Below are 12,831 nucleotides of genomic sequence, written 5' to 3'. Positions count from 1 at the left end.
GGGATGGGTGTGTCAGAGGCAATGCGATTGGCACAGGATAGAGCAGGGTTTAGGGCTGTTGTACATAGGGTCACTATGAGTTGCAAAAGACTCGACGGCACATAACAACAACAACAACACAGTCTGCTTGAAATTAGTGGTCCAAATCCTCTGACTCCTAGGTGGACACCACTTTCTTGTCCCATTATTTTATATAAAAGTTTTCCTGGCTAACTTATGCTCAGCGAAGAATACATATAAAACCAAAGCATTTTCTCCCTGGAAATAGTGCCCCCTCTTTAAAAAAAAAAAGTCACAGTAAAGTGTAGAAATGTTCATTTCCAAGTATATTAGATTTGTATTTGTAGGCTTCCAGAGAAGAATTCCAATTATAGGTGAGCAAATAATCTACTTCCAGGTGCCTACCCTGTTAATTACATATTTGAGTGTATATAGTGGTAACCATCCCCCCCTTCATATCAAAACACTGCTACCAACTGATTCAGCACACACTAACAAATGCAATGCACGTGTTACTGGGTTTAGCTAACAATCAGCTATGGCCTAGAAGGTTCCTGTTTAAGTCAATAAGAACCTGGTGGGCGGGCCTTTATATTTAAAAGTTGGTTGGGTCCTAACTAAGGCTTGGCTGGCCCCTGAGCCTGATGTTAACTGTATTTGGGAGAGCATTCTTCTTAGTGGTACAGCACTGGTCTGTCAGTTTGCTGTACCGAGGTAACCTGGAGTTGCTGTGATGCTGTGCCACTGATGTGTCAACTGCCATAATGGTCACCCATGGTGGACAGTGTTTGGTGAAGCTCCCATGTTAAGACAAGTGTGGAAAAAGGATTAGCATCTAAACGACATGCCTTTGGAAACTATGAACTTTAGAGAAATAACAGAATAGGGTTTAAAATATCGTTATGAGCTGTGCTTGACTCAAAGGCACTTTAACAACAATACACACAAAATACACAGGACATAACAATAAAGGGTAATAAAGATTTAATTAAGTTCAAACAAAGTTAGTTTATAAGTGACATGAGAAATCATAGGTATCCAGGAGCCAAATCATTTGAATATCCATAGTTTTCATACTGATATAACTATTTCTCAATATAAAGTTAACATGAAAATGAAGCAACTGGAAATTTAAGTTCAGAAGTTAATTGTAATGTTATATAAGCCAGGAGAACAGACTTCTAAAATATTTTTCTGATTGCTATGCTTTCAAAAATTAAATTAAGAACAACTCAAGAAAGGTACAGGCATACTTCATTTCACTTTAATGACTTCACGGATACTATGTTTCTCACAAATGGAAAGTTTGTGGCAACCTCAAACTTTTCAAACATTTAAAATTTTTAAAACTTTTCAAACATTTCAAACTTTTAAAAATATGACTACATTATTAAGAATAAATTTTGCAGCAGCCCCAAATCAATAGTATATATATATTTCAAACATTTTAAAAATTAATTTACTATAGTATTATTATTAATAAAATTATTCATTGACTACAGTATAATGTTGTTGTTGTTGTTGTGTACCATAGAGTTGGAACTGACCCATAGATGACCCTCTGGCAGGTTTTCAGAGGAAGTTAATCACACGGGAGAAGACTGCCCATCCTTCCTCCCACAGAGTAGCTGATGGCCTCGAACTGTGTGTCTTTGAGATTGCAGCACAGCTTCTTGCCACTCAACCACAGTATAACATAGGCATGACTTCTATATTTATTAAGAAAACAGCCCCTCTTAAAAAAGGGGCGAGAGATCTGTGTGACTGGTTTTATTGCAATGTTTGTTTTCTTGGCAGTATTCTAGAACCAAACCCAAAATATCTGAGATACGCCTACACCTCTGAGCTGTGTCTGTACAAATTGGTTTTCTCCTTAAAACTGTAAAATTGACCAAAGAGTAAAGATATTTGAATAGAATTACACCCCTAGGGCAAAGGCTTTTGCTTGCATTTCAAATCTGTATAATGTCCTCTTTATTACTCAACTAATAATTTGGGATGGTAAAGTCAATGAGTCAGAACCAATTCACAGCTGACCCTTCATTGGGTTTCTGAGACTGTAAATGGCATGACAGGTGGCTGGATTTTTGTCACCAGGAGCTGCTGGTGGATTTGAACCACCAGAGAGACACTCAGGGCAACTCCCTATGGACTAGGAAAAGACGAAAACCAACCCGGTGCTCTGGGCGCCTTGCGCTGCCAACCCAAAAGCAGGTAGTTTGAATCTGCCAGCTGCTTCTTGGGAGAAACATGGGCAATCTCCTCTGTGCAAGACCTCTGAAGACAGACCTGCAGTCAAATGCCAAACACCTGACCATTAAACCTTTGTGGAAGACCGTTCTGCTCCAGCACACCTGGGGGCAGCCATGAGTCAAGATGGACTTGACAGCAACTGCCCTGGATTTGGGTTTGGTTTTTTCCAACTAAATAAAGACAAAGGAAAAGATTAAAATGTACTGTGCTGCCAGTCCAAAGTCAGGTGGTTCAAATCCACCAACTGTTCTGCAAAAGAAAGATGGGCAACTTCCTTCCATAGATCCTCTGTAAGTCTGCTGAAGAGTCACCTATGAGTTGGTTCCAACCTGACAGCACATAAGAACAGTATAGGCCAAAACAGAATTCCAAGTCAGGAACTGATTTGAAAACAGTCTTAACTATAAAGATTCCACGGGTCACGGGTACACTGACTAAGGAGGGGTTTTCTGATCTCCTGAATAGCGCTCAGTTTCTTTACTATGTAACCCAGGGATTTTCATTTGACGCTATGCGTGTGAACCAAAGTGGAACCCCAGTTAATGCGCTCAGCGATTAATCAAACCTCAAAGTGGTCCAGTTCACCAGGTGCCCTATGCAACAAAGACATCAAGACTGGCAATGACACAAGCAGTTCTCTCCTGTCCTGTGGGGTCGTTTATGAGTTGGAAATGACTCAAAAGCATGAGTTTGGGTGTGTGTGTGTGTGTGTGTGTGTGTGTGTGTGTATGTACTGAATTAAGTCTGTCAAATTAAGAGGGTTAATGCGTCTTACTGTAAATAAAGATCTGTATCTTTCAAGGCTATACTGTACAAACACTAAGTACACAATGAACAGCAGTACTCTCATTGTTTTTGAGTCAGAACCAACTCACAGATGATCCCAGAGTGAGTTTACCAAGGCTGGAAGGTGCATGAGAAGAGATCTTTCTCTCTTGGGAACCACTGGTGGATCCAAGCCACCAGAGGCATAGCTTTTGGATTACGAGTGCAATTCCCTCCAGACCACACAACCAGAGAGCTTCCTCTTTTACAGACAAAAGCCCCACCTCCTCAACACTGGGACACTAGAGAAATGTGCACCCTAGTTAAAAAAAAAATCTGAAAAAGAAAACGCACTTGCTCTTCATGCTTAATGAAAGTTCACTTTCTGTGAAACATTATCCGTTTCAGCACTTGGTCTTTCCTTTATTTTAGTTTTGATGCTTTTGGTATTTGCTCTCCCGTGCCCTTCCCCAGTCTTTTCTTGACGGTGTTTCAAGGCCAATGGCGAGCCTTGCCTCCACATCTCCCAAGCCCCCAGCTGGTGTCGGCCTGCTTCCATTGGAAGAGCTACCTCTCGCCTTCATGTTCAAGATTCGTCTGCCACCTTAACCAGACACACCCTTCGTGCCAGGAGGTGAATCCCATCCTCTCCAGGAGTCTTGCTCCAAACATCTCATTTCTCCTGTCTTAACTATCTCAATTAAAAATCTCCCGCCTTAAGAGGGGGGAGGGACACTCCACCATGATTTCACGGGGCCCCATCAGTGTTCTCTTATTCTCCGTGCAGCCAAGTCTCCGCCCACCTCCTCTCCAACTGACTGCAATCTGGAATCTGCCCAAGTCACTTCACTGAACTTGCTCGTGTAAAGGTCACCAACGAGCTCAAACTATCAAAGCCAACAGAATGTTTCTCTTCTTATCTCACTTGTCCTTTCTGGACTTCTGACATCACTGGCTGCTCCCTTCCGCAAACTCTCCTCTCTTGGCTTCCTGACCACTACTCTCTGCCCTTTTAACTCCCTCACCCCTCTCCTCCTCAAGCGAGTTCCTTAAATGTTAACATAACCAAGGCTTCCAGGCTTCACCGTTTGTTCTTGTCAAGACGCTATGTCCTCTCCCTGGGGAATACCAAATGTCTGAAAACCTTCATGTCTGAGCCATACCCTTCTACCACAAGTCTGATCAGATAAGCCATTAAACACCAGGGCTGTCCCACCAGAACCTCAGATTCCGTATATTCTAAACGGAATGTAGACTCTTTCTCTCACCTCTTCTCTTCCTCTTTATATTACTCCTAGTGAATTCATACCATTACCCTCGTACTAAATGCAAATCATCCCAAAGCCTCTCCCGGTCCACCAAAGTCATTAAATCTCTTGATCAAGATTCTGTTAGTATTTCCTCTGCTTCCTTCACTACTGTCACTGCCAGACAGCCAGGTTCTCCTCTACAATTCCTCAATCAAGGTTACTCCAGCAGTCCCCCCGCCAGCCTTTCTGCCTAGCAGATACCTCCAATTCTATTATCATTCAAAGCTGGAAACAGTTTTCTCTTTCACTCATCCCTACAGCTTTCAAAAGCATGTTTTAACTAAATGCTCGGCACACAGACCTCGTCAGGAATGGCCCTCCCCTCCTCTCCTGCATCTTCTACTGCTCCTCAATCTCTCGGGGTGCACTGAGCTACTATTCTGGCAGTTTACCACATGGAACCTTCACTCTTTGCTGATGGCAATGTCAGTGTAGCCGCCACAGAAAACAGTATGGCAATTATTCAGAAAATGCAAAACCACCACGTAACCTGGCAATTCTACGCCGAGATGTATAAAGGCCAAGAGACTTGAAATGAAGGACTTAAACAGATACCTACCAATGTGCACTGTAACCCTATTCACAGTGGCCCCAAAGTGGAAACAACCCTGGTATCCAACAAAAGACAGAAACAAGAGGGAGAAAGATGGGCAGTCTCCTCCTAGGCTGTTTACAGTCTGAAAACCTGCCGAAAGGCCACCTTTGAGTAGGTTTCAACTTGATGGCAACAACTGCATATGAAAGACGATGCTGATAACACAAATGGTTACGATGGCAAACTTTTTGTTACACATATTTCACCACAATGAAATGGGGAGGGGAGAGTAAGAACACAGAACCACACATCCAAACACCTTTCAAGGAAGGGAAGTCTCTAAAGTTTTCACCTTACTGTGATCACGCAACAGGCTTAAAAGGAGGTAAATTAAAAATTCATAAGTTAACAGAAATACACTGTGAACTAGATGTCTTTCTTTCTCGTAACGCCAATGCACTAGTGCCAGCCTGCACTTACACGCACTGTACATACAAAGCCTATAAACCGGAAATGAGTCAAAGAAATGTGGTATAATCTGCGCTCCCATACACTGTGTGTTCATTCCAAGAAATCAATACAAAACTCTAGAAAGTGGGGCAAAGACAATGACTACCATGCAGGTAGCTGGCACTCAACGTCTACTGTTTATTTATTCTTCTGTGTCACTCATACTAAAAGGACACCAAAAGACAAATTAAGAGCCAAAATATTTATTATGTTGCCATGGCTTCCACATTAACAAATAAAAAGTATTACTCATTCCCTAACAACTTGCCTTTATTACAAAATCTTAGGTGCCATTTTTCTTAACCAGATCTTACAATGCAATTACATATAACCAATTTTATTTTTTAAGCTTTTGGTAGTTGAGGACTAAATATTTTATTGTTTTCTGCACATAAACACTCACCACATGTGTTGTTGTTGTTGTTATGTGCCGTCGAGTCGCCTGCGACTCATAGCGACCCTATGTACAACAGCCCTAAACTCCGCTCTGTCCTGTGCCATTCGCACTGTCTCTGACCCTCCCATCCCAATTATCCCAGTCACTGAATGTATCAGATAAAAAACTAGAAATTTTAAAATCCTATTTATGATGTCAAACAACTCTGTTCCTGTGATTCAGCGATCTTGATAGCAGAAATATTCTTTTTTGGTATGAAGTAAGAAATCTAGGGTGAAGGATTTATTAAGAGAAGCATGAAATATTTTATTTACCTCCTTTAAATTGCATTTAAACCTGGTGTTTAAAAAACCTTAATAGCTAGACAACCCAGGAAAAGTGAAACTTTAGATCTGAAATGGTATATCAAATAAATGGAAAAAATGTGAATCTCAAGTTCAGTAGAAACACTTTCACGAAAAGAAAGTTACTGTTAACTCACAGGAATGGTAAAGATGACAGTGAACATTACAACAAATATTCTTCAATCAAACTTGGACAAAATGAGTCTCTGTGTTCTTGGTTACTGAGCACAACCCAGCAGCTAGGTGGTTGTGAGCTGTTCACACACACGCTGACTCCATGCATACAGACAAGAACGGCACTTCATATGCTTCTCATAGCTGGGACCCTTCAGAAGCTGACCATCAAATCTGATTCTGGAGGCACCTTTTCGCAGTCAAGCGTCACTGAGTTGACTATAACTAATCGTGACCCCATGAACAAGAGATTAGAACTTTGTCCAATCTTCTCCCATTTTCACCATCTTTGACACACTCAAGTATTGTGTCAATCCCTCTCCTGAGGGTCTCCTTTTTTTCTCTGACCTTCCATCTTTCCCAGCACAATATGTTTTCCCAAGGACTAGCCCCTCCTAAAACAAAAGTTGCGAGACGAAGTCACCGTCCTTGCTGCTAAGGATTGCACACCTTGGCTGGCTTCACACCTTGCTACACAGTCCTGGTTGTTCTTCTGGCGGTCCATGGGATTTTCTGTACTCTTTGCCAACATCGCAATTCAAAGATGCTGATTCCTCTTTTGACATCCTTATCAACTGTCCAACTTTCAGATACATATACAGCAAATGAAAACACCATGGCTTGGATCAGGAGCATCTCAGTCTTTAAACTGAGAACCATGCTCTTCAGCACTCTGGAGAGGTTCCTATTAGCAGACTTCCCCAATGCAACAAGTCTTGACTTCTTAAGTGCCGCTATCATGGGTGCTGATTGTAGATCCAAGTAAAACGAAATCTCTGACAACTTCAATCTATTCTCCATCTATCATGAGGCTGGTCTCCATCTATCATGATGCTGTCTGTTGGTCCAGTGGTGAGGACTTTCTGTGTTCTTGATGCTGAGATGTGCTTCAGGTCTTCTCCACCTTCCACAAGCAATGTTGTGTCAGTATAACACAGGTTTTTGACAAGTCTTCCTAAAATCCTTATCCCAATTTCTTCCTCATATAATCCACTTCTCAAATTCTTTGTTCAGCATACAGATTGACTAGGTATAGCAAAAGGATACAACTCTGAAGTATCTCTTTCCTGGTTTGAAATTATAAAATTATAGCATGGTCCTTTGTTCTGTTCAGATAATGGTTTCTTGGGCTATCTATGTACAGGGCACCTTTAGGTGGGTCCACCTAATAGCACTCAGTAAGTGTCAGCCATTCGAGTCCTACTCAGTTATTTAAATGGAGTAGCACTCACAGTCTCAGTCTCTCTCTCTCTCTCTCTCTCTCTCTCTCTCTCTCTCACACACACACACACACACACACACACACCTCTCCCATACCCCAAAGACACGAAGAGTTCAAATACTTAGTGAAAGTGCAAAAGAGACTGAAAGGGGCTGGCATTTTTTACTCCCGACGGAAATAATCTGGTAAAACTCTGCAATTTTGAAAATAAATATTTTGGGTACTTTGAATTCTCAACTAAAGAAAAAAAAATACTAACAGATGACTTCAAAAATACTTCACCAGTATAACAATGAAAGAATACTTCTTTTACTTTTCAAAGAGAAGAGTGAACTGGGGGTGGGTGGGAAGGGAGAAAAGTGCAACAATGAATGAATGGAAATCCAAAGTCTCTGTCAACTTTCATTATAATAAAAAAGTTTAAAAAAAATCTACTTCAACAGTGCAAATATTTAAAATCATAGTAAGTAATATGCAGTATTTAATTTTAAAATATATTTTACCTTTTATCTAAATATATCCCAATGACTGTTAAAGTAATAGCATGATTTTGTCATCAGTTCTTAAATAACAGGTTTTTGTTCCTTTAATACTCACCTACTATTAGAGTTTGACCTCTAATTTCAGAAGCTAAGTGAGTGATTTGTAAGAGGAAAGACGTAACAATGAACTGGATCAAAGAAGACTGTGTCATATGTCAAAAGGAAACAGCAGTAGTCCTAGATGAACTATTTTCCAAGAATAACAAGGAGGAAGTGATGAGGGAATAGTTCTCACCAGAGAACATAACCGAACAACGCTCTAAGCAAGTCCTTCTCCTGACTGGTCCACATCAAGTCTGCAGCTGCAAACAGTGTGAATTAGAGCTGGCACCTCACTAAGAAATCCCAGCTGAGAAGTACTTTCAATTTCCAATAGGCAACAGGAAATGGTGTTCCCACCAGGTAACAAGCATAAACTCTCTCCCTCTACCTCCTTTTTTTCTGTTCTTTCAACAGAACCATTAGTAGCTAAAACAAATGTAAAAGCCACACACAGTATTTTCAAAAGCAGACTGTATCTGAGTAGATCCCAGTAGGGCTGTTTCTGTCAGTATCCACACAGTACTTCCTGGACGTGGACCTACTGAGCCATTTCTGATTAGCTGTCTATCTTATTATCATCACTATAATACCCTAAGTTTAATACTGAAATTTCATTGTACATTTCAGCATATTCAGACAAATAACAGGTTGAACTGGTTTCTAAGTACAATAATTCATAAAGAAATCATACTTTATTCTAAAGTAGAGTTTTAGAGAAAGTCAGCTGTAACATTTGTTCATTTTAAGCCTGAGACCAATTCCATCAAACAGTGTGCACATCACTCTCTACCACAGAGCTTGGACAATACTCTCAACCCTTCCACCTGTGTCAGCAGAGGGTTTCTGGACATACCTCTCTGGCGATGTTATTCAACGCTTCATCTTCTGCAGAAAATCGGTCTTTCACCGGAGTTCTTTTCCTTCCAGAACCGGGAGTCCCCATCGTGACGTCCACACAACAGTCTTTTAATTGAATAGTGACTTCAACTCCTTTTCAAGTGCTGAAATAAACAGAAACAGAATTAATATAGAAAGTCTCTTGTTAGTGCTCACATACTCATTTTAACAAACAGAAATAACATTTCTCCTAACAAGATGAATCATTGGATATTTTTCTACATTATGACTTTTTTTAATCATTTATACTCATTATTAAACGTCCCACCTCTTTTCATCATGCTAACTCCAGCAACTTGTAAGAATGTGTTATGTCACCTTCAGAACATTGCAATCAGCAGTAAATCCTAACAGTTTAAAATTACTAGAGCTATTTATAAAATCCATTTCCATTCCCGAACGATATCCAAGAAAAGTCATTCAGTCTAAAGCTTTGAGAGAACATGTTCAAGAAGTTTTAATACAGACCCTTAAAATCACGTAGAATTTGCTTCCTATGTAATTTAAGAAATAAAGCCAATTAAATTACTACCACATAACAGGTGAAGGTATATATACTGCAATTAACAGTAACCACCACTGTTCTTTCAACAAATACCTGAGTGTCTAGTATTGTCAGGTACCAGGATACGTGCCAAACAGTAATGAATAAACTCAAGTAGTCCAATGATTATAACTCCATCTACGTGTATGCTATAGGAGCGTGTTCCACCCCAACTGCACATGGTTTGAACCTACCAGCTGCTCCATGAGAAATAGATGGGCAATCTCCTCCCATGCAATTTACTGCCTCTGAAAGTCCACTGGAGTCGGCTCTGAGTTGGTTCCAACTCTATAATGCACAACAACAGCGTGCTGAATATAAAAAGCCTAAGTATTTGATGTACAAACAGGTATGTCTTGGAGAAGCGCAGCCTCACATACTTTGGGCATGTTGCCAGGAGGGGCTACTCCTTGGAGAGAGACATGGGGTTGGGAAGGGTGGAGGGTCAGCGAAGGGGAGGAAGACCCTCAGCCAGGTGGACTGATATGCAACGGGCTCTTGTGTGTCAGGAAGTGTGAGGACGGCGCAGGATGGAACGGGATGAGATCTTTTGGTCATGGGGTCACTATGAGTCATACTCGATGACAGCACCTAACACCAACAACATCTGACACATGCTGAAGGATGACAGCGCTTGAGGACATTATGCTAATCACAAAAGGACAGATATTTATGAACACTGAAGACAAGAAAAGGCAAGTGAATAAACGTTTATTAATGGTTACCAGGGGCAGAAGGGTTGGGGAAAGGCAAGAGGGTCAACAATTAAAGAAACATCTCACTGACTAAGGGTAAAGTTTCACAGTCAATAAATTACATCCTTGTAAAAGGTTGAACTGGCACAGATGATATGCTAGATACAGCTGCAGTGATCTAATAAAGGTGGTGAGGCTACGTGTGAGCCAACACCCCATGAGTGTGTGATTTCTTTATTTGGAAAGTTTAGGGCTGTGGTTTCAAGGGATATTCCATCTAACTGGCCTCTCAGTGTGCTCTCTTACCATTCCTAATTAGATGCACAGTGCCTTGGTCTTAAAAGCTTGACAAGTGACCATTCAAGGAATAAGTGATCTCTTTTCACCTAGAGGCAGGAGCAGGAGGAAGGTATGGAAGGTTCACTAAAGAGGAAGGAACAAATCAGAAAAGGAGGCTGAGGTTCCACAACTCAAAGAATATAATCAATGTCACCAAACTGTCCATGGTGACGGTATCATGGGCTGGGGAGCTGGGACAAATTAGGAACTAAGCCTATAGTAGTTGATGTTTGGTTGTACATATTCTCAACAACAAAATAAATATAATTCATGGGGGCAAAATCACAGCTTATGAGACAGTTCTATGCTATCAGAGTAGGGGACTCTGGGCGCCTCGTGGTAACGAGCTGTGCTTCCATCCGGAAGGCAGGTGGTGCTGCAAGTTCACCAGAGGCTCTGCGGGGAAGGAAGGGCAATCTCCTCTTGTGACATTGACTTGCCTCTGAAGACCCGCTGGACTCCACGGTACTTAACAACAAGGTGCTGGAACGAACTCAGTGGTAACAAGATAAAAGAATAGCTCTCTGTTATGATTACTAATAGAGTTATTAAGTAGATATGTTTTTAGAAAAAGCTATTAAGTCTCATCTCCAGGATTAAGTAGCAAGGAAGATTCAGTCTCAAAGTGAGGAGGAAGTGCATGCCGATTCCGTTTCCTCTTTCCCACACACACCCATGAGCAGTAAAGACCACACAGTTAAATACCCACTGATTTAAGATTTTGTCTCCTAGATTTAACAGAGTGAACCTTAGAGGTTTTATTAAAGAGTGAGTCCTAGATGAATTCTCAAGTAAGTCTGTCTGAAGAAAATAAATCATATTAAAATGATAAACTATTTCCGTGTACTAGAATTTACTTGACTCAAAGTAAAACAATCACACACATCCCTCAAGCCACTCTTCAGAAAAACTCATCCCCAGTGAAAATCCAAGCCACTGCCAACCTGACATCACTTCTGTTCCCACAATGCACGTTTATTATGTCTGTTAATCAGAATGGGAGAGGATGGTGGTTTACTATTCTGTCATAAAAACCATATCTGGACATGATAAGAAAAGGATTCACATAAATGGAAACTAGAAAAAGAATGTGTGTCTGAAAGCAACAGCTGCTAAGCCCCAGCCACAAATACAGTTTCTGAAAAGCAGAGTTACAGGAATGTTCTCAAGTCTCCCATCTTCCTTATCCTCTGCATCATTTTAAAGCTTATTCCTTTACTTGCTAATAATGGTGAATATAAACATTAGCCACCTACTGAGACAAAAACAACACGCAGTACAAAGTTTCTTTTCAGATTGGACTGACAACTAACACATTATAACTACTATTATCCAAACTTTCCCCCTCAGTTTGATTTCCAAATAGACAATGAAGGATGTTTTGCAGCAGGAAGAGACAAAAACACAGGCACATTTGCTAATTCCAGACACCAAAAAGGGGAGTTCTGGTGGCCTAGTGGTAAGAAGCCGCACTGTAATCTCAAAGGCACTCGGTTCAAATTCACCAGCTGCTCTTCTAGAGAAGGCAGCACAACCGTGCCTCTGAAAACCTGCTGGGGGTCAGCTCTGACTCAACAGTGCAAAACAAAAGACACTCAGAAAGGTGTTATGTAGAAAGGTAAATAAATGGGATCTGAGATGTGGCTGGAAATCTATGAAAAGATTAATTAACTGTGGTTTTTCATGGTGGCATGAGCTCAGAAACAGGTTATAAGTTTCGAATGATAGTGAAAGTTGCCTATGTGCCTATGTTCTTCAACCTAATTGCTCATAGTTGCTCAAGTTCAGTGTGATAGTAAAAGTTATCTATGCAAAATCCTTTAACCTAAGTGATTAGTTAGCTGTGAGAACGTTATTCCAGGACCTGACATAAAAACCTGAGACAATCACTTGAAGGCTGCGCCACCAGCAGAGAGACACAAGAACTACTTACTTCAAATTTCAAACGCAGGACACCTGACAGAGATCAGGGCCAGAGACATTAGGGAGCCAACAACCTTCTCAGACCCCTGACGCTTATTTCCCTGACCCTCCCACATGCCCGCCCCTCACCTGCTCCCTCTGACCCCCCCCCCCCAAGGCCTGGCTTGATCCTGAGCTGGCAGAGCGCAGTCGTTAAGGTATCCTTGCCACTTGTTTTCTCTCCCATCATCATTATCTGAATAAAGCACATTTTAAAAAGATTCAATCCCGGGGACATGGGGATTCAATCCAGGGTGAAGTAATGGGAAAAGTTTAATGGTGGCTTGAAAAGACAGAGAG

The 12,831-nt window shown here is 41.1% G+C and overlaps 1 protein-coding gene across 4 annotated transcripts in view; it reads right to left on the bottom strand.

Moving 5' to 3' along the window:
* The window catches only part of LRRFIP2 (leucine rich repeat (in FLII) interacting protein 2), an 81,521-nt gene extending 72,484 nt beyond the window's left edge, over nucleotides 1-9,037 (bottom strand). For all 4 annotated transcript variants that reach the window (XM_006890599.1, XM_006890600.1, XM_006890601.1 and 1 more), the window contains exon 1: nucleotides 8,948-9,037. In XM_006890599.1, coding sequence (XP_006890661.1) covers nucleotides 8,948-9,037 — 90 coding nt within the window. The remainder of the gene's footprint in view (nucleotides 1-8,947) is intronic.
* Nucleotides 9,038-12,831: the final 3,794 nt, after the last annotated feature.

Source organism: Elephantulus edwardii, unplaced genomic scaffold (genome assembly GCF_000299155.1).
Source record: "Elephantulus edwardii isolate Elephantulus edwardi_28Jun2011 unplaced genomic scaffold, EleEdw1.0 scaffold00091, whole genome shotgun sequence".
NCBI classification, from domain to species: Eukaryota; Metazoa; Chordata; class Mammalia; order Macroscelidea; family Macroscelididae; genus Elephantulus; species Elephantulus edwardii.
Note: the sequence above shows the minus strand (reverse complement) of the source record. Positions and strands in the feature narration are given on the sequence as shown.